The sequence below is a fragment of the Aotus nancymaae genome, unplaced genomic scaffold (genome assembly GCF_030222135.1).
Source record: "Aotus nancymaae isolate 86718 unplaced genomic scaffold, 86718_ANA_hifiasm-v0.15.2.pri h1tg000058l, whole genome shotgun sequence".
Classification (NCBI taxonomy): Eukaryota; Metazoa; Chordata; class Mammalia; order Primates; family Aotidae; genus Aotus; species Aotus nancymaae.
The window spans coordinates 6,333,431-6,355,381 of NW_026988472.1; the positions used below are offsets into that span (position 1 = coordinate 6,333,431).

At 39.3% G+C, this 21,951-nt stretch overlaps 1 protein-coding gene across 10 annotated transcripts in view; it reads left to right on the forward strand.

Annotated features, from left to right (window-relative positions):
• Positions 1-21,951, forward strand: part of HUWE1 (HECT, UBA and WWE domain containing E3 ubiquitin protein ligase 1) — a 160,459-nt gene that overhangs the window by 103,150 nt on the left and 35,358 nt on the right. For 8 of the 10 annotated variants that reach the window (XM_064364329.1, XM_012471722.3, XM_012471723.3 and 5 more), the window contains exons 33-48: positions 822-944; positions 1,743-1,838; positions 2,435-2,704; positions 3,726-3,878; positions 5,360-5,487; positions 5,702-5,783; positions 6,981-7,157; positions 7,829-7,988; positions 8,247-8,605; positions 10,922-11,117; positions 12,070-12,237; positions 13,332-13,477; positions 13,902-13,968; positions 14,985-15,199; positions 19,090-19,301; positions 20,052-20,234. In XM_064364329.1, the coding sequence (XP_064220399.1) occupies positions 822-944; positions 1,743-1,838; positions 2,435-2,704; positions 3,726-3,878; positions 5,360-5,487; positions 5,702-5,783; positions 6,981-7,157; positions 7,829-7,988; positions 8,247-8,605; positions 10,922-11,117; positions 12,070-12,237; positions 13,332-13,477; positions 13,902-13,968; positions 14,985-15,199; positions 19,090-19,301; positions 20,052-20,234 (2,735 nt within the window). The remainder of the gene's footprint in view (positions 1-821; positions 945-1,742; positions 1,839-2,434; positions 2,705-3,725; positions 3,879-5,359; positions 5,488-5,701; positions 5,784-6,980; positions 7,158-7,828; positions 7,989-8,246; positions 8,606-10,921; positions 11,118-12,069; positions 12,238-13,331; positions 13,478-13,901; positions 13,969-14,984; positions 15,200-19,089; positions 19,302-20,051; positions 20,235-21,951) is intronic. The other 2 variants (XM_021671549.2, XM_012471727.3) reach the window with 1 other exon arrangement.

Below are 21,951 nucleotides of genomic sequence, written 5' to 3' on the forward strand. Positions count from 1 at the left end.
TCACTTCAATCTCAAAGAGCATTTTAACATTTTCCTCCTGGAGTTTGTATGTATGTTAGCTTTATGTCTAGAGTCCTGTTATAATCTGTCTACTATATACATTTGCCCCTTTTTTTTTTTATCATTAGTGATAAATGCCCTCGTTACCAAATTTGGAAAATACAAGACTTTTAAAAGGCATTCGTAATTTTATCACACAAGACAGTCATTGTCTCCTTTTTCAGTCAGTTCTGTGCCTAATTTTTACATTGTTAACATCAAATAATATATATACTTATATTGTTATCAACTTTTTTTTTGCTAATTGGTCATTCTTTTATTGTCGGATATTAGTTTTCTTGTTAATTTTCTTAGAGTTTGATGATGTAACACTGGTATATAGTTTCCTTATGTACATCTCGTGATTATTGCCTGATAGTAGAACAACTTAGGTCAGTGTTCCAGGCACTTGCTCTGTGGCCAGTTTGTTTTCCAGAAAATTGGGACCAATTTATACTTCTTTGTATGAGTCTCAATCTTTTAATTATAATAATCCTGTTAATCACAATAAGCATGCATCTTCCCCCCTCCCCCACCCCCCGACAACTTTCTTAGAGGATGGAATTGAGAATCCTCTTGGATTGAATCCTGTGTCTTCAATGTTTGAATGATATGGAGGCACCAAACAGAAAGGATTGTTCATTTTACCTAACTGTCCTAGCTCATAAATGCTCTCAGCTCAGATAAAGTTCCACCTTGAAAAGGAAAATTTTCCTTCCTTTTAAAAATGTATTGGGATTTCTCTTTTAATGTGATGCTGAGCCCTTGCCTTCTTTATGTAGCTCATGGACATGGGCTTCACAAGGGAACATGCCATGGAGGCACTGTTGAACACTAGCACCATGGAGCAGGCCACAGAGTACCTTCTAACCCACCCTCCTCCAATCATGGGAGGAGTTGTTCGGGTAAGTTGGCTCAGGAGCAGTGGTTTTCCAAGATACTGATTTGACTGCTGAAGTCCTTTTTCCTCTTATTATTCGGTCGTTGGTCTTCCTTTCTATAAACTGCTTCTCATTTTCAGACATATCCATGTCAGTATGTTCTTTTCATGATAACAGAAGCTTGCTATCCCCTAGCAACACAAATTACTATACTTTGTTTGTAGAAGAATCCCTAGTCACAAAACAATAGAAGAGGCACACTTTTTTAAGATACAGAATAGGTAGTTACATTGAAGCCCCCTTCCTATACTTAATTTTACATGTGATTTTCCTCATCTGTTCTTTTTTTTTTTGAGACGGAGTTTCGCTCTTGATACCCAGGCTGGAGCGCAATGGCGCGATCTCGGCTCACCGCAATCTCCGCCTCCTGGGTTCAGGCAATTCTCCTGCCTCAGCCTCCTGAGTAGCTGGGATTACAGGCACGCGCCACCATGCCCAGCTAATTTTTTTTGTATTAGTAGAGACGGGGTTTCACCATGTTGACCAAGATGGTCTCGATCTCTTGACCTCGTGATCCACCCGCCTCGGCCTCCCAAAGTGCTGGGATTACAGGCTTGAGCCACTGCGCCCGGCCCCTCATCTGTTCTTATAGATGAGAACAGTAAGCCTGATTGTGTTTGACTATACGGGAGCAGCATTTTGAGCCCGTTCCTCTCTTTAGCTTTAGCACAAAATGTCTGATACCCTGAGTTGCGGTGGTCTCGTTGGGTTTCTTTGTTTTGAGTGTGTATCCTTACTACATGTTCTCTTACCACTCTGTAGGATCTCAGCATGTCTGAAGAGGACCAGATGATGAGAGCAATTGCTATGTCTCTGGGACAGGATATTCCAATGGATCAAAGGGCAGAGTCACCTGAGGTAACTATAGAACACTGCACATGAATCTTAGTATTCTGTGAACATTCTGCTGCTAGTTATTGCAAAGTTATTGGTAGAATTAAATGAAAATCTAAAGGAAGACATGAGAAGAGTACTAATTCATCCCAACTTTGCCATCTGTCATTCAGCTGCGTTGTATTGACGTAAAGCTTTTAAGTGAGGCAGATGAAGCATTAATCTTTATTGTCAAATAAGAGACCCATAGTGTACTCAGTAATTTACCGTGCTGGCAGATAATATAGAACAGTGTCTAGAAATGATTTTGTGGAATGTAGTATAGAATGCTACAGACGACGTGACAGTGGAAGTTGTTTGAAGCGTCCCTCCCTTCTGCCTTCCCTGTCTTGCCATAAACATTGTGACTGCCACACCCTGGACGAAAGTATTAACTGCTTGAGGAGAAGGTTGAGGATATTCATTGGTATCACATGACACTGAAACACAGAACAAAAATTTAAAAATTTTTTTAAAAAAGAGGATATTCATATGGTAGAGCAAATACATTCTCAGAGTCTCTCCTATCTTTCCTCTTTCACCTCTGCTGTGTACTATCACACTTCCTTCCCTGCTTCCAGGAAGTTGCTTGCCGGAAGGAGGAAGAGGAACGGAAAGCTCGGGAAAAGCAGGAAGAGGAAGAGGCTAAATGTCTAGAGAAGTTCCAGGATGCTGACCCATTGGAACAAGATGAGCTCCACACTTTCACAGATACTATGTTGCCAGGATGCTTCCACCTTCTTGATGAGCTGCCAGACACAGTATACCGTGTGTGTGACCTGATCATGACAGCAATCAAACGTAATGGAGCAGATTATCGTGACATGATTCTGAAGCAAGTAGTCAATCAGGTGAGCTCTCAAGGGGTCAGAAGAGGGGATTATGTGAAGTGGTTTGACTGCATCTCTCAAAACCTGATTTCTGAAAAATTAGCATTTTTTCATTGTACCTGATATGGGTATATTCTCTATTTGAATTCTTTCGATCTGGTAATCATGAAACAGTGAATTAACTACATCACACACACACAAAAAATGTCTTTAGAAGGGGAAAAAAGCTCTTCTTTTCTACTTTTCTCTTAAAATCTCCAAAATGTGTCTCACTCTTGAGCCAAGTTTGTCCCCTGGACTAATAGTGAATAAATGTTTTTTCCTCCTATGTAACAACCACTTTAACAACTGAGTCCCCATCCTGATGAATATTTGTGACCTGATACTTGTCTTCTTTTAAATAGTGTTTTCTTTTCTCTATGAAATTAATGTATGCTAATTATAGAATTGGGATAAGAAAGAAATTACCTTAAATTCCCACACCTAGATAGCCAGTTAACCTTTCGATTATATTTAAGTTATTGGAATCTTGTTTTATATGATGTTTAATTCTAGAAACAGGGAAAGAAATTTAAAAAGGGAAAACTTTTTTGTGGACTTTGTAAAATAGCAACTTTAATGCATGGGAACACAAGTGAAGGAAAACTGGATAAAACATTTTTTTCACAGAAAGGTTTAGTGTATTTTTTACGATAATTCTGAGAGAGAGATAGTGAAGATTGTTGATGGAAGTATAAGTTGATAGAAGCTTTTTGGGTTTGACTTTATGCACCAGGAAGTTTGTAAATACTCATTTCCTTTAACTTAGATTTTAGGCTTCTTACAGTCTAGCCTAATAAAGTAATTGTTTAGTGGTGATTCTTCAGCAGCATACATCTTTTGATATAGATTCTAAATCCCTATGGTAAATATGTTAGATTTACCTACCTTTCTTCAGTGAATGTGTTGGAGGTAGAGGGATTATTTCAAAAGGTTGAGAATATTTTCACAAACCTCGTCTTCCTCTGCAGTTCCGTGACTTAACCCCTTTTTGCTCTTCTAGGTGTGGGAGGCTGCTGATGTATTGATCAAAGCTGCTCTTCCCTTGACAACAAGTGACACAAAAACCGTGTCAGAGTGGATAAGTCAGATGGCCACCCTGCCCCAGGCCTCCAATTTGGCTACTAGAATCTTGCTTTTAACGCTACTTTTTGAGGTAAGATTTAGATCTTTGGGGCCCTGTAATTCATTCATCAAAGAATTCTCAAGTACCATATATGAGGCATTGAAGACAATACAAAGAATAAGGCATGAGCCTTGCATTTCATGAGCCCGGTTTCTGATAGGCTAAGCACATAATTACGTACAAAATACGGCATTCTGTGTTACATGAATGTTGTCGACAGTTACATCTGGGTTTAGGAAAGTCATATGCATCACTTTGGATTTATGTGAGAAGGGCTTCTGAGAACAAGCATTAATTGAATTGAGTCAGAATTGTGAGGTGGTAGTTTAAAAAGAAAAGTATTTAAATTACTAACAGAGCTTGGTCATAGCATATTTTTGCTCCTCTGAGGAAACCTAACTGGCAGCTACATAGTACAGTAGGGTATGGAAAGTGGATGTGGTCAATATTGAGATAATAGACATTAGATGGAATCAGATTCTTTTCTCTTTTCCTTGCCTATTTAGTCGGCAAATTATTTGAGGCAAGAGAGTGGTTTGGGTAAGACCTGATCCAACCAACATAGGAGCTAGGAGGCAATTGACCTTGAACAAATGACTTTATTTGTGGCTTATTATATTTAAGATCTGAACTTAATGAAGTAAACCCTTTACGTACAACAACTCAGGAGATAAGTCCAATATAGGAGTCAAACTGTGTAATAGCTGTCTTGGGGCTTTCCTTTATCGTGGAAGGGATAACTCTTACTGTAGCACTTCGTAAACAGATAATTGTGGGAAAGGTTTCAGAGTACTAAAGAGAGAATCATTCACGGACCCCCCCCCCCCCATCTAAAACAAATAGCAAGGAACAGTCTTGTATTTTCTTCTAGTATTATTTATTGTTCATTTAAACAATTGGGATAAGACTGTATAGAAAGTTTTATATTCTTTTTGTTAAGTATTATGACTATTTCCCCATTTCCTATACACATTACTATATCTTTTGAATGTTCTCTAATTTATTTAAATAATTACCTATCATTGGACATTTACTTCCAGTGATTTCCTGTGAAAAGTAACACTTTAGTGTAGCCCCAATAAGTGGAACCATTAACTGTGTTTAATTATTCCATTTTCCTTGAAAGATTATAAAACTTATCTGTAAATCTAAAACTTTATAACTTCAACATAGTTAAGACTGCACAGCCTAGGTGATGAAACATTTCCATATTAAGCACATACTAATATGCCAGGCACTGGGTACTTTATATTTATATATATATAAAACCTCAATCATCACAATTATCCTGGAGGTAAAAATTACTTCCTCTGACCCATGAGGAAACCAAAGCCTAGAAAATTTAAGTAACACATCTTAGATTACACAACTGGTAGATGCTAAGAGGTAAAATTTAAATTCAGCCAATTCTATTATTGTTTACCCTTATGTTCCCCTGTCCCACTGCTAGTCTTTGATACTGAGTAGAAATTGATATCTCGGGGTTTTTTTCCCTTTGATTCATCTCTCAGGAGTTGAAGCTACCTTGTGCTTGGGTGGTTGAATCAAGTGGCATCCTTAATGTCCTAATCAAACTCTTGGAAGTGGTTCAGCCCTGCCTCCAAGCAGCCAAGGAGCAGAAGGAAGTCCAGACCCCAAAGTGAGTGACCCTATGTCTATCCTAGTCTCATTTCTGTTTCCCTGGGACATGGGCCTGAATTAGGCACTCTTCTGAGGCATGTATGGGGCAAATTTGGGGTACTTGTGTAGTTTTAAAATTATAAAGGAAGTGCCTGATGAAATTAAGATATATTTTCCCAATTCATGCAGGTTTCTTGCTTGCCCAGAACAGATCATTTATTTCTCTTTTTTAGGTGGATCACACCAGTGTTGCTCCTGATTGATTTCTATGAAAAGACAGCCATCTCCTCAAAAAGGAGAGCCCAGATGACTAAGGTGTGTAATGTAGTATGTATGATTGCCAGACAGTTTAGCCTCCTGAGGCAAGAGTAGACCAGAAGAGAATATGAGAGAGTAGTGAAGAATGTAGAAGTCTCTGACCAATGTATAAATCTCTTAAGGGATTTTCATACCTAGGTTTCTCTCAAGAATTTACTCTGGAAATAAATGTTAAAGGAGTGTGCTATCTCCAGAGGAGGAGTGGCTTTTCTGTTATGTGAGGGACTGAGTATACAACAATTCTTCTAAAAAGCAAACGTTCCTTAGATGAAGATTATTGTGCCACGTCATCTCACTACCTTCTTGGAAACAAAAGGAAGGTAGAAATGGCAAGATAAGGGGGTGCAGATAGTTTTTTGTCTAGGAAAAGTATCTTAGTCTGTTTTGCTGTTACTGTAATGCGGAATACCACTGACTATAAACTATAGGCTGATGCCTATAATCTCAGCGCTTTGGGAAGCTGAGATGGGTGGATTACTTGAGTTCAGGAGTTCAAGACCAGCTTGGGCAACACATAGTGTAACCTCATCTCTACAAAAAATAAAAAAAATTAGCTGGGCATGGTGGCACACGCCTATGGTCCCAGCTAGTCAGAAGGCTGAGGTGGAGGAATCGCTTGAGCCCAGGAGGCAGAGGTTGCAGTGAACAGAGTCAAGATCGAGTCACTGGACTGCAGCCTAGGTGACAGAGCCAGACCCTGTCTCAAAAAAAAAAAAAACTATGGAAGTTTATTTGGCTCATAGTTCTAGAGGCTGATCTCAGGGACCACATCTGGTGAGAGCCTTAGTGCTGAATCATTCTATTGCAGAAGGTGGAAGAACAAGAAGGGACCATAACCAAGCCAGTCACAATAACTAACCCAGTCCCTGGATAATGACATTAATCCATTCATGAGGGCCAGAGTCCCGGTGACCTAATCATCTTTTTATCAGGCCCCACTTCCCAACACTGTTAAATTAGGAATTAAGTTTTCAACACCTGAACTTTAGAAGACACGTTTTTAAACCATAGCAGAGAGACTGAGGAATGTGAGAGTAAATGCATATGAAAATTTCTCTCTTGGTATTTAAAATTTATTAATTGTCCAGTGTATCTTTTTCCTGGGTTTTAGCAGTGAACCCTGATGAAGTTACCATTTCTTCTAATAATGAGCCTTGAAAGAAATACAAAGAAACTTTGTACTTTTATATTTAGTACCTGCAATCCAACAGCAACAACTGGCGCTGGTTTGATGATCGCTCTGGCCGTTGGTGTAGTTACAGTGCGAGCAACAATAGCACTATTGATTCTGCCTGGAAATCTGGAGAGACAAGTGTGAGATTCACTGCAGGCCGAAGAAGATACACTGTCCAATTCACTACAATGGTGCAGGTACGTGCTCACTCAGTGCTATAAACCAAGCTTACCTAACCTGTGGCCCAGAGGCCACATGCGGCTCAAGATGGGTTTGAATGCAGTCCAACACATACGAAGAGATTTTTTGTTGTTGTTCTTATTAGCTTATCAAATATTGTTAGTGTTAGTGTATTTTATTTGTGGCCCAAGACAATTCTTCCAGTGTGGTCCAGGGAAGCCAAAGATTGGACACCCCTACTATAAACTTTATCAAAAAGAGGGGTATGTCTTTTGGTTTTCTTCTTTCTAATCCAGCATTCCTGACATGTGTTATGAAGAGGAGTGTTACCATTACCTAATTAAGTACAGTTTCAGAAAACTGAGTCTTCCTAAGGTCATTGATTAGACCTTGGGTCTGTGGCAATTTTGTACTACCCCTCTTGATTTTTTCAAGTGTTTAGTTAAGGGCTAGGAAGTGGCTAGGGATGGTATTTGCTCTATTGAAAAGTTTACAGTTCATTATAGGGCCTTGTGTATGCCACTTGCCTTCTGGGGGCCTTCAGGTTTTTTCTCTATAAATGGTAAAGGTGGGATAAATTGCCAGGGTTCCTCCTGTTACAGCATTTTACCTGGGAGATGTCCCTCCCCTGCCCCACCTTTATAATTCCTTTTTGATAGAGTTTTTTAATGTCTGTTTGAATTCCTAGGTTAATGAGGAAACAGGGAACCGACGCCCTGTGATGCTGACTCTCCTCAGGGTACCTCGGCTGAATAAAAATTCAAAAAACAGCAATGGACAGGAATTAGAGAAGACGCTAGAAGAAAGCAAAGAAATGGATATCAAACGTAAAGAAAATAAAATCAGTGGTATGTACCAAGAGCGTTTTACCTAAAGCTAGTGTGCCTTTATAACTTAAAGTCTGGACAATTTCTCATCAGATCAATTAACAGATTAAAGGTACACAGGCCTCCCTTATGCTTTTTCTTTTGGTCTTTAAATTGGTATTTGGCATGCTTTTCTTAGTAATAGGACCCAAGTGCTTGGCCAGTCAGGAGGGAAGCGTGGAAGGAAATAAACATCAAGTTAAACAAACTGTCTAAAACTGTTATTTTCCCGTTTTATAGATACCCCTTTGGCCCTAGAGAGTACAAACACTGAAAAGGAGACAAGCCTGGAGGAAACAAAAATCGGGGAGATCCTGATCCAGGGCTTGACAGAAGATATGGTGACTGTTTTAATCCGGGCCTGTGTGAGCATGCTGGGAGTCCCTGTGGACCCAGATACTTTGCATGCCACCCTTCGCCTCTGTCTGAGGCTCACCCGGGACCACAAATACGCCATGATGTTTGCGGAACTGAAGAGTACCCGTATGATCTTGAATTTGACCCAGAGCTCAGGCTTCAATGGGTTTACTCCCCTGGTCACCCTTCTCTTAAGACACATCATTGAGGACCCCTGCACCCTTCGTCATACCATGGAAAAGGTGAGTCTGTTTTGTATCAGATTCTGGTTTAGAACATCATACCTTTGTTCTCCTTGGTCTGAGACAAATAGACTTCTGATTCTTCTTATAGCTAGATATATATACTGTATACTCTGCCTAACAGAATTTTCAAACTCTATCCTTGGAAGCTTGCTTAGGTATGGTAGGATGATCCTATTGCATGACATATAAAAAAGAACTAAAAAGTACGTTTTCTACCCTTAATTTACTATAGTAATATCTCTTATCTAGAAAGTCCTCTCTGGCAATCTGGGTTTTTTTTTTTTTTTTTTTTAAATCTAGATTTTATTAACCAAGCCAAAAACAGTTAGTAAGGAACTGGGATACCATCCCCCAAGTTTATACCTTCAAAATCATTCCTTTGTAGAAGTACCTCTCAGGTGTTCACCCAAGAGCCTATTTTCAAAACATTGTATATTGGAGTATAAAAGTATATAGTTAAAGTTTTTTGAATGTAATCTGCCAGGCACTGTGATAGACACTTAACAAATACCCATTGTGCAGATCAGAAAACAGGTTATTATATTTTAGGAAACTTAAAAAGCAGTGGAAAAAATAGCAAAGTAATTATAAAAAAAAAATCATTTGTGAAGTTAAGACAACAGGCCAGGCGCAGTGGCTCATATCTCTAATCCCAGCACTTTGGGAGGCCGAGGCAGCCAGATCACCTGAGATCAGGAGTTCAAGACCAGCCGGTGTGGTGGCATGCACCTGTAATCCTAGCTACTTCGGAGGCTGAGGCAGGAGAATTGCTTGAACCCAGGAGGCGGAGGTTGCAGTGAGCCAAGATCATGCCACCGTACCCCAGCCTGGGTGACAGAGCAAGACTCTGTCTCCAAAAAAAATAAAGTTAAGACAACAATGGAGGGATGAAAGGCAAACATCTTACTAGTGAGGCTTTTCCTTCTCAGTACTTCTACAAAATCCTTTCTTCTACTGATACTTTGTCAGCAATCATATGACTGTTAATAGACTTTGCTTCTGTTTTCCTCTCTTTGGACGTTATTTCCTGCATTTATAAGTAGTGTTACAGTGTTCATTTTTGTGCCTAACTTCTTTCATGTTTAAGATCATGAACTTAGAGATTTTTAGTAATTGGATCAAAAGGTATAAGTATGTTTTAACTTGATTGCCAGAAAAGTAGTATCAGTTTTTATATATTTGAGTATACATTTTAGATTCTTCAGACAGTTCTTTACCCAGCCTGCTTGATTTCACCTCACATGTGCCAAATCAAGAGAAAGAGAGCTATTAAAGGTAGCGTGCGTGTATGGTGATCCACAGTTCAGGAGATAGCCCAGCAAGGAAGGACCAACTATATACAACTAAATTCTGATTTTAGAAACTTTAAATGCTTTTTCTATAAAGAAATGCTTAAAATGTACAAGTTCAAAGCTCTAGGAGAAAGTGTAGGTCCTCATTGGATGAGGGAAAACTTTTAAAGTTTTAATGGTTAGGTAAATTATAGTTGGGGTGTGGGGAACAAAGGAACATCATCAGTGACAGTCTTAACGTATCAAGATGGCAAAATGTAAGCTATTCATTGCAGTTACGGGTGTGGAAAACCAGGCACACTCCTCTAACTTTTGGTAGCAGTGGAAATTGGTGCAGCCACATTGGAGGGCAATTTGGTATTGTCCGTTTAAGATATCCTTTTACCTAGAAATTCTGTGGCTAAGAATTTATCTGATAACTAACATCAGGTATGCCAAGATGCATATATAAGAGTGTTCACTGTGGAATTGCTTGTAATTCATATATTTTCGATGCGACAAACAATTTTATGAGAAGAGCAAAAGCATAACTATATGTAAACCCTGTGTTATCAAGGAAAACAATATATAAAGAGTTGAGTATCTCCAGTGGCTGTCATTATTTCAGACTGATCGTTGACTTTGAGGCATAAAGAAAATATTTAATTGTGTTCCTGTACACTAAGTGGATATCAGTGTTATATATTTTTGAACCACTTTTGTTTAAAATTGGGACAGCAGTTGGAGAAGCTCAGGAGCTGACACTTTAATGTGGAAGTTGTGTGGGATCTATAGTCTTGAGACATCTCCCAGTTTCTGTAACGATCACATGCAGTCTGGTCTAATAATTGATGGTTTTGAGATGTGCTGCAACTTTTTTATAAGCCAGGTTTTTTTGAATCAAGAAGAGATGGGACAGGGCTTAAAAATGAAATCTCTTTCTCCCAAAAATCAAAAGCTTTAATTCTTGGTAACTCTTGACTGCAGTTGTATTTTTAGAAAGCAGCGTTTAATCAGTAGTGTTTCTTTCTCTCTTTACTAGGTTGTTCGCTCAGCGGCTACAAGTGGAGCTGGTAGCACTACCTCTGGTGTTGTGTCTGGCAGCCTTGGCTCTCGGGAGATCAACTACATCCTTCGTGTTCTTGGGCCAGCCGCATGCCGCAATCCAGACATCTTCACAGAAGTGGCCAACTGCTGTATCCGCATCGCCCTTCCTGCCCCTCGAGGCTCAGGAACTGGTGAGTTTCACTTGCTCCTGACCTTTGAGATACTAAGCCTGTGGCCTGGTATAAATCCAGAAATTTATCTATGAGGAGGTCTGTAACTTGGAGAGCCACCTTAGGCAAGTATTAGGACATTGGCTGGCTGGTTGGTCATTTGGGTCAATTCAGTAGATACTTCAGTAGCTTCTCTGGGCCTTGCTCTGTTGTAATCCCAGCCAGAGATACTGAGGACTCATTCATTCTAGTCCTTCCCTTCAAAGAGCTCATTTTGGTGAAGCAATAGGATTTACATATAGTTAATGGTTTACAAATCAAGTGATAATTGATGGTTAAATGGATGCATGACCCATGTAACACAGTGGGAAGTATACATCTTCTGTGTATTCTTGCCAAGAAATGTTTGACCTGTTGAGGAAACAATTAGATAAATACAAACTGGTATGTTCTATAAGACAGCTGGCCTAGACTCTTCCAAAATATTAATGTTATGAAAGAAAAAATACAGGGGCATTTCTTCTAGAGAAAAGGAGACTAGAGAGATAATCACTACCAGCTTTGGTTGGGCTCTGTATACAGATAAAAGAGATTTGGTGAAATTTGAATGCTATGTATTAGGTAATATCTGTTAAATTTGGAGGTGTATTATAATGGTATTGCAGTTTTGTAGAAAAATATCCTTCATCTCCCCTTTGCTTTTTTTGGTAATAAATACTTATTTAAAAAAAAAAAATATATATATATCCTTGATCTTAGGAGCTACATGTAGATGTATTTAGGGATAGTCACTTGATAATTCGGGATGAAAAGTATATAGATGTTTATTGTATTGTACTATTTGAACATTAGTTGAAAATGGTCTCCTATATCAAGCTTGTATGTTACACAATCCCCCTTCTGAGTCTTTATTAATAACCTAGTTTAGGTATGGTTCATGATTGACTGGTTTTTCTCTCTCATTTTGGCTTAGCTTCAGATGATGAATTTGAGAATCTTAGAATTAAAGGTCCTAATGCTGTACAGCTGGTGAAGACCACCCCTTTGAAGCCCTCACCTTTGCCTGTCATCCCTGATACTATCAAAGAAGTGATCTACGATATGCTAAATGCTCTGGCTGCATACCATGCTCCAGAGGAAGGTATGTAGCTAACCTACCTCAGGTGGCTGGGCACTAGAGGATTGTTACTTTGCCTGGGTCATTTCAACAAACTCGTGGCTTAGTGAGCACTCACTATGTGCCCATACTCTGGGGCTCACGATGAGTAAGACACCTAATGCATGTCTTTGAAGAAAATGATAGTCATATGGTATGATATACCAGGGTGGTGATAAGTCCTTAGGGCGAGGCACCTGACCTAGTGAGGGTGTGTAGGTAAGAAAGTTTCTTTGTATAAGTGATTTCTGAAATGAACCTTGAATGGATGAGGAGATTGCCAGAATTCTGTTGTATGAGAATACACACCATACAGGAGGAAGAATGAACAAAGATTTGAAAAGGAGATAATGGCATTCTGTGAGGAGGTTGAAAATAAGATATCAGGAAGTCTCTAATGTTTTCATACTAAGCAAAGCCTTTTTACTGCCTGAAGAGCTGGAGACAATATTAGGGGTTGTATCTAGGCTTCCTAACTGTTGAGACCACCATCCCCACCCACCTTTATTCCCAGTTAAGGTTCTGCATATAAGCACTAGGAAAGTCATGGTTGAATTGCTTGGAACATAGGGTACCATTATAGTAAGGTCCTTCTAGATTTTATTCAGGATATACTTATTTGATAGGTCCACAGAATTGCCAAAAAATTGATGAATACTGAAAAGAAATCTGAGTCTTGACTTTGATGCTTTTTGTCTCTACAGCACTCTGATTCATATAGAATACGTTGTTTCTCCTACCACCCCAGAATCTTTACCCCATCTCTTATCACCTCCTCCCCCAAATACTTTAGCTGTGTAGCTGTGGCAACCATTTATTGACCTGCCACTGCAGGTGCATTCACTTAAGGTTTATAGTTACAGCTTAGGAAAGTAAGGACACTAAGTAAATTGCCTGTGGTTACAAGACTAGTTTTTGTAATATTAGGGTGAGGCACTTTAACATTATCTGTAATATCACCATGTAAAGAGTCATAGCCACTTGATGTGAAATTGACCAAGACTGCTAGATAGGCATTAACCTTGTACAATTGTAAAAGAGGTTTATTTCATTTTTGATGGTTGTTACTGTTTTTCTAGCAGATAAATCTGATCCTAAACCTGGGGGTATGACCCAAGAGGTTGGCCAGCTCCTGCAAGACATGGGTGATGATGTATACCAGCAGTACCGGTCACTTACTCGTCAGAGCAGTGATTTTGATACGCAGTCAAGTTTTTCCATTAATGTAAGTCAATTCCAACAGCATTTTATCTTTCTTCTCCCTTTTAAATGCCTGTGCGGTCTTAGTATTTAGGGCTATGCCAGGGGAGTTTCAAAGGTATTAATTTTGATGTATCCGTAAATTATCTGTTGCCTATAAATGAAGACAAAATTGGGGTGTCCCTGGAGATTTTTTTCCTCTCCTAGTATTAGAAATGTTTCCTTATGTTTTTTTTTCTTTTCCTTTTCCTGCTCCCCCACCCTTATCTCCCAGTCACTGTATTTATAATAGCTTCCCACAGATTATAGGATAAAGGTGTAAGGTGGTTAAAAGGTTGGCCAAAGAGAATCTGTGGCATTCCCAACCAGTGCCCTGGGAAGGAGTCCTGCCATTTGCAGGCAGGTGTTTTTGAAATTCATAATAGCTTAGGAGTTTTTTTCTTCTACAGAGTCAGGTCTTTGCTGCAGATGGTGCCGCCACTGAGACTTCCGCATCTGTGTCCTCCCAAGGAGAGGGTAATGATTTGCTTTTCTCCCTCCTATGTTCTTATTCCTCATGAAAAAAACTTGAAAAAACTGTGAGTAGGTCCTGGGCAGGGGGTAGGAGAATACAGACTTAATTATTGCGTTTATTTGTCTAAGCGAACTTTGTCGGGTGAGCTCAGTGTTCTGTAAATAAAGGGAACAAATGCTAAAGTTAATGGAACTGTAACTTAACCAACCTAGTAATGGTTGCTATGGTAACATCTTTTAGTTTTACTTTTTAAATCATCCCATAATTATTTTGGGGGCTTATAAAAGCTGGCTTATACAGATTTGGTGCCAGTGATACTATTTTCTAGCTACATGCTTTATGTGGTGGATGGCTGCCTTCCAGCAGTGTCAGGAGAGCCCATTGACTACTCACCATGAACTAGAAAAATGGTACATGGAAGCAAGTCTAATGAGACCTTTGAAGAGCTGCTTCTCCTTAGATAGGGAAGGTCTTTGAGGTCTAATTTAGGAGACATTTTGCTTAATGTCATACTAGTTCCTGGAGATAAGTTTTAAAGGCTAATATTAGTGAAATATTGGTTAACTCATTTTACTGGGCTTACTGGCCATCTGTAGTGTATAGTATGGATGATAGTGCTGATTCAAGGGAAGCATCAGTGCCCACTATGTGACAGACTATATTGGACACCAAAATGGATCAGATTTGTTCCCTGTACTTAAAGAACTTTGTCTAGTGACTGAGACTTGAAAGAGTTACAATGCAAGATAACTACCAGAACGAAGGCATACTTGGGTAAGGTATAGTGGACACATAATAGTATCTCACAGTATGTCTAGATGATACAGGAAAGCATTTATGGAGGAGGTCAGCATTTGAGCTGAACTAAATAAAAGTGTGCCAGGCAGACATAAGGGGAGAAAAAAGTTTTGTACAAGTGGCTTAAAGAGGAGGATAAATAGGATTCTTTCCACCTAAGACTTGATTTTGCCAGTATTCCAGTGTGGAATTGAACCAGTGTTTAACTTTTTCTCAACAGCTTCAACTCCAGAGGAGTCTCGAGATGGGAAGAAAGATAAAGAAGGGGACCGGACCTCTGAGGAAGGCAAACAGAAAGGCAAGGGCAGCAAACCTTTAATGCCTACCTCCACTATCCTTCGTCTTCTGGCAGAGTTGGTGAGGTCCTATGTTGGTATTGCTACCCTGATTGCCAACTACAGCTACACTGTGGGCCAGTCTGAGCTGATCAAAGAGGTAATATTTCCAACTTCTACTTAAGATGTTATACTGTACTTTCATCATTTGGGTACCAACTGTGTCAGACACTGCTGGGAAGCTGTGCATGCTAAGTGTTAACCCAAGTGATGAGTGAGAAGAGGCATCTTAAAGACACACAAGGCCGGGTGTGTCACGCCTGTAATCCCAGCACTTTGGGAGGCCAAGGCGGGTGGATCACCTGAGGTCAGGAGTTCCGAGACCAGCCTGGCCAACATGGCAAAACCCCTTCTCTACTAAAAAAAAAAAAAAAAAAGAGAGAGAGAAAAACAAAATAAGAAAATAATTTTTAAAAATACAAAATTAGCCGGGCGTGCTGGCAGGCACCTGTAATTCCAGCTATTGAGGAGGCCGAGGCAGGGGAATAACTTGAACCCAGGAGGCAGAGGTTGCAGTGAGCCAGGATGACGCCATTGCACACCAGCCTGGGCAACAAGAGCGAAACTCCGTCTAAAAAAAAAAAAAAAAAAAAAAAAAGAGACATGAAAGAGCTAAGCCTTTTCCCATCAGGTTCACTGTGGGAGTGAATTAATGAGATTTGTTCTGTTGAAAGTCCCTTGGCCTACATTGTGGAGATAGAAAGAGGGAAGACTAGAGTCACAGAGACCAGTTAGGAATCTGATAGTGTAATCTAGTAATGTATGATCTTGGTGAAGTTGGAGGAAAATGGGTGAGTTGAAGAAATGTTTTAAAGGTACAAATGGACAAGAATTGGATTTGGAAGATGAAGAAGGAAATTAAGGACTCATGATGTTTTCTTCATTGGTGGGAGTTTTTTATTCCTTTCATGGGTTGGCATCTAACAAGAAAATGGGCGGGGAGGTTTGAAGAGAAAATGTGGAGTTTTGAGAGGTATCTGTGGGACATCTAAGTAAAAGTGTCTAAAGGGCAGTTGAATAAACCATATAAATAAGAATATAGGTGTTTATCTTCCAGATGTACTCACACATGTGCAAAGACACCAGATGTGGTAGCAGTATTGGTAATAAAAATATAGGAAAAGCCTTAAATGTTCATCAGTAGAGCTGTGGAAAAGAATGAAGTGTTCTGATGCGGAATTATCTTCAGGTTAGATTTTTTAAGTGAGTGGAGCACTTTGAGAAACTATATCATGTTCCCACATATGTAAAATGGGTGCCCAGAGATTTTTTCCCCATAAGGGTGCCTTATTTTCTAGATCACATTGTAATTTTATAGTTAGTAAGTGGCAGAGGGTCTGACAGTGTGTAGGGGCACTAGTGTTGCAGTCTTTGAAAACAACTGCCATTTTTAAAGCTATTCTTACTTTAATCCAAGTTTAATATACATAGAAAAATACACAAATCCTAAGTGAAGTCTGTTTTTCCTCAGTAACGACTACCCAAGTTAAATAAAGCATTACAAGCTCCCTAGAAGCTGCCCTCCTTGTTCTTCAGCACATCTCCTCCTAATCATTTCACCTTCACTCAAGATAACCATTATCTTGAGTTCTAGTGCCATAACTTGGTTTTGTAGTTCATATAAATGAAGTCTCACAGAATGTACCCTCTTTTGTACCCGGCTTCTTTTGCTTAACACGCTTGCAAGATTCATTTTGTATGCAGGTTTAGTTTATTTTCATCTGTATAAAATTCCACTGTGGAATATACCATATACAAAAACAAATACATCTTTTACCCATTCTACTGCTAATAAACATTTGGGTAGTTTTCCCTTTGGAGCTATCTCAAATAGTGCTGCTGTGAGCATCCTTATGAACATATATAAGTTGGTCAACTACCCAACTTCTGTTGGGTAGTATATACCTAAGAGTAAGAATTGCTGAGCTCTAGAGTATACTAACTAGTTCAGCTTTAACAAATAATGCCAAAAGTTTTTCAGAGTGACCAGGTCAGTTTACATTATTACCAGCAGCATATGGGAGTTCTGATTGTTTTATCTCCTTGTCAGCAGTTGGTGTTTTTTTATTTTACCTATTTTAATAGATTTGTAGTGGTATTGCATTATAGTTAAAATTTACATTTCCTTCTTGACCATTTTTTCCATGTCTTTATTGGCCATTTGATTATTCTCTTTTGGGAAGTGTCTGTTCAAGTCTTTTATCCAATTTTCTTATTGAGATTTTTTATATATTCTGGACATAGGTCCTATAAATATATAAATAGGCTTCCTTTTTTTTAAGAGATGGAGTCTCACTTTGTCTCCCAAGCTAGAATGCAGTGATACGATCACAGCTCACTACAGCCTTGAACTCCTAGGCTCAAATGATCCTCCCACCTTAGCCTCTCAAGTAGCTGGGACCTACAGGCACGTGCTACCACACCCAGCTAATTTTATTTTTTGTAGAGATGAGGTCTTGCTATGTTGCCCAGGCTGGTCTCAAATTCCTGGCTTCAAGTGATCCTCCCCGCTCAGCCTCTCAAAGTACTAGGATTACAGGCATGAGCCATCACACCTAGCCAGGCTTTATTCCAAAGCATTTAACTCATTTATGCCAGTTGTATTCATAATGTATAATAGCATAACCTGTGGATTAAGACGTTTAATTACAAATTTATTAGGTATCTGCCTAACATATGTCCAGTGACCTACCAGGACTGGGTACTGGTAAGTGCTTTATAAATACTATTGTTAATCCTCACCTCCACACTGCAAGGTTGTTGATACTGCTCTCTTTAATAGAGGAGAGAAGTCTCAAAGAGGTAAGTAACTTGCCTGGGACCTTACTGGAGAGTAGCAGAGCTAAACTTGGAAGCCAGGGCTCTGATTCCAAAGCTAAGTCCTTTCTACATGGTTATTCTGAAAACGGTGTTAACTTTGTATGCATTCACTACTGGGAAATGAATTGTTATTTCTTATAGTTTTATTTTAACAAGGTCACTTTATTCAGTTTCCCAGACTCTTGAATTCTTCAATGCATTTTCTTTCTTGAGGTAAAATTTTCATAAAATCAGCCATTTTATAGTGTGCTGCTGAGTGGCATTTAGCACATTCACAGTGTTGTGCAGCTGTCATCTATATAGTTCTAAATAAAGTGTTCAGTATGTTTTCATCTAAAATTTGCTTGAATGACAACAGAATTTGTTTCTTTCTAAGATAAGGGATTAGGCAGAAATTATAGTTAGAGAAAAATGAACAGTCTGACTTAATTTTCTTCCCCTGTTGATCCTTTTTTGTTATTTTAGATAACCTTGCATTAAATATTTTTGCATATTAGTTTCTGTGACTTTGCTGTCTCTTGCTCAGCTCTCGCCAGCTTCTATTACAGCACAAAGTGCTGGGCACATTGTGTAGTTATCAGTAAATAATTATAGCACTTAATTAGGAATAAAGGTTTGAATCCTCAGCCCTTGACTAAATTCTTTCATGCAAGCCACTTTTTTAGGGGGCTGATTTGCTGTGAGTAGTGCTATTAAATATTACATGTAAAAATATTTTAAGATAGGTGAAGTAGCATGTGCCTGTAGGAGGCTGAGGTGTGGAAATAAACGCTCAGGAGTTTGAGGCTGTGGTGTGCTGTGATCATGCCTGTAAGTAGCCACTGTACTCTGCCCTGGGCAATATAGCAAGACCTCATCTCTTTAAAAAACATTTTAATAAAAATAATGTTTTAAGAAATGTTTTTAAAAAAACACCAAGTGACATCTACATGACAGTGTTATAAGCTGTGTAGTGGGAAATGGGTGGGGTTTGGAAGTTTTCTAAAATCTGGGTTTGCTCCTTACTTGCTTGTATCTTTGAGCCTTGGCTTCTTCATCTAAAAAGTGGACCTAATAATCACTCATTGGATAACTTAAGGAAATACTATTTGTGTGTGTACCTTTGGTCCTGTGCAAATGCTTTGGCATAATTGTGCTTGTAAGTAATTGCCGTGATTCATAACTTTTCAGGATTGCAGTGTGCTAGCTTTTGTTCTGGACCACCTGCTACCACATACCCAGAATGCAGAAGACAAGGACACCCCTGCCCTGGCTCGCCTATTCCTCGCAAGCCTGGCTGCTGCAGGGAGCGGCACAGATGCCCAGGTGGCCCTAGTGAATGAAGTAAAAGCAGCCCTGGGACGGGCACTGGCTATGGCTGAGAGTACAGAGAAACATGCCAGGTAAAATTCATACCTGACCTATGGCTAATAACCAAAACATTCCCTTACTCTTTTTAGTCCATGGGTGGTTTCGCACTTCAACAAAACTTCTTGTCATATTGGCATCATACACTCTGGTCTTCTCAAATAGTTCCGGTGTTTGAAAATACCCAAAGTAATGATGACCATTAGAGGAAGTGTGTAAACCTAGAGAAAACAAAGGGAAATGTTCATTGTATTTTTAGGGTCTTCAAGGAAGTTGAGCAGGTTATTTGATCTTATTTTTAAAATTTTATTTAAAGAAAATGGGGACTGGGCATGGTGGCTCACGCCCATAATCCCATCACTTTGGGAGCCCGAGGCCGTTGGATTACTTGAGCCCAAGAGTAGGAATTGAAGACCAGCCTGGGCAACATGACAAAACCCCTTCTCTACAAAAAATTAGCCAGGCATAGTGGCGTGTACCCGTCGTCCCAGCTACTTGGGAGGCTGAGGTGGGAGTGTCGCTTCATCCTAGGAGGCGGAGGTTTCAGTGAGCCAAGGTTGTGCCACTGCACTCCAGCCTGGGCTACAGAGCAAGACCCTGTCTACAAAAGAAAAGAGAAAATGAATGCTATCACCTAGGGAGTGTGTGCTCACCTGTTTATTTAGATGTTATTTCCAGAAGGAAGCACAAAAGTTACAGGAGGGTTTTCTGGGGCTATTTAGTGAAGACTTGGCCTGAGAAATGGCTATATTCATATGATAGAGATGTCCAAACTTCTCTCCCAGGCTTCAGGCAGTGATGTGTATCATCAGTACTATCATGGAGTCCTGCCCCTCCACCTCCAGCTTCTACAGTAGTGCCACAGCTAAGACCCAGCACAATGGCATGAACAACATCATTCGGCTCTTCCTGAAGAAGGGACTGGTTAATGACCTGGCCAGAGTACCTCACAGCTTAGACCTGTCCAGGTAAAATGATGCCCCAGCCCCAGGCTTTTCCTTCTCTTCAGCCTCATTAGATGAATGATGTGGAAGTAGCTGGTGTGGGGGGAAAACTTTGGGTATAAGTGGGAGACCTAAGTCTTATTGTGGCTTTTAGCACTTGTCTCTCATTTGCTATAAACTCAAGAGTTGAACTATAAGAGTGATTTTTTTTCAAGCTTCCCCCCCGCACTTTAATTAAAAGTAACCACTTATTAGAAGAATATATTTATAAGATATACAGATGAGTAAAAATAAGAAAGTAGACACTATATTCCTGCCACCCAGATACTATGATTACCTTATTGGTTATCATTCAATGTTTTTCTTTGCATGCATAAATAATGTATTTTTTACTAAAATGATATTATACAACACATGCTATTGTGGTGGGGGAAATTTGAGCCTTTGTTGTTTTTATTTTCAGTTACTGGTCTCTACCTTGCTGTGAAAATAAATTTCATCCTACCTAATGCCCGATCTGTAATTAAGCGTTTTTGTTGTTCATGATTCTAGCTTGTTGAAGCAACCATATTTTGCCTTCTAAGTTTGGTTCTGTTGCTTCCTTGGACTTGATCCTTTACTTCCTGTTATTTTCTATAAGCTTCTAGTTAGAGCTAGAGGATTGAGAGGCTTATTGAAGCAGTTTAAACATTTTGGGCTTAAGATGTGTAGCTTAGGTGATGTATAGCTCATATTGTGTCATGGGAGACAGGTCTCCCATGATAATTGTCACTGTGCTGTTATATTTTAGAAAGTCAACTATGTTGTTACTTCGGCACTGTACAAATGTCCACGATGTCAATCATATACCTAAATAATAGCCTTAACGTCAGTTGATAATTCTTCCCTGGGTCGATTAATTTCTTTCAGGGTTATGAATAACAGCTTTCTAATTCCTCATTCCTTCTACATTATTAACTGGCATTTTTCTGTGTTAGCCCCAGAGGGAATGTCTGGTTGTGCTGAAATATTTCTATTAGAAAGGCAGTATAGTCCTTAGTAGGGACATGGATGAACCTGGAAACCAAACACCGCATGTTCTCACTCATAGGCAGATGTTGAACAATGAGAACACATGGACACAGGGAGGGGAGCATCACACACTGGGGTCTGTCTAGGGGATATAGGGGAGGGAAGCGCAGGGGGTGGGGAGTTGGGGAGAGATAGCATGGGGAGAAATGCCAGATATAGGTGATGGGGAGGAAGGCAGCAAATCACATCCACAACCTAAAATGCAATAAAAAAAAAATTTTTTTTAAAAGGGCAGTATAAAAACTTAATTTTTTTCTATTTACATTTGAGGTTCAAATGTAGGTTTTTTTTCTGGCTTTCTGTTTTTTAGTATTATGGACTCAACTTTTCATTGATTTTTTTTGTTTGTTTTTAAACCAGTGATTGAATTTATTTGTATCACTGTAGTCACTTTTTCATGCTCAAATTATTATACCTTTGACCTATGTGGCCCCTTCAAGATGACTAAATTGTCCTTTTGCTACAAACCTATCAATTTTTTGAAACATTTATAAATGTCAAACTCACAGTACTGTAATGAATGCCATGTGTCTACCTAGATTAACCATTGCTGAACATTTTGCTTTATTTCTTCCCTCCCTTTCCTTTCAGAAGCTGAATCATTTGAAATTAGTTGGAAATAGTGTAAAACTTTACTTCTAAGTATTTAATCATATGTTCTTAAGTCTCC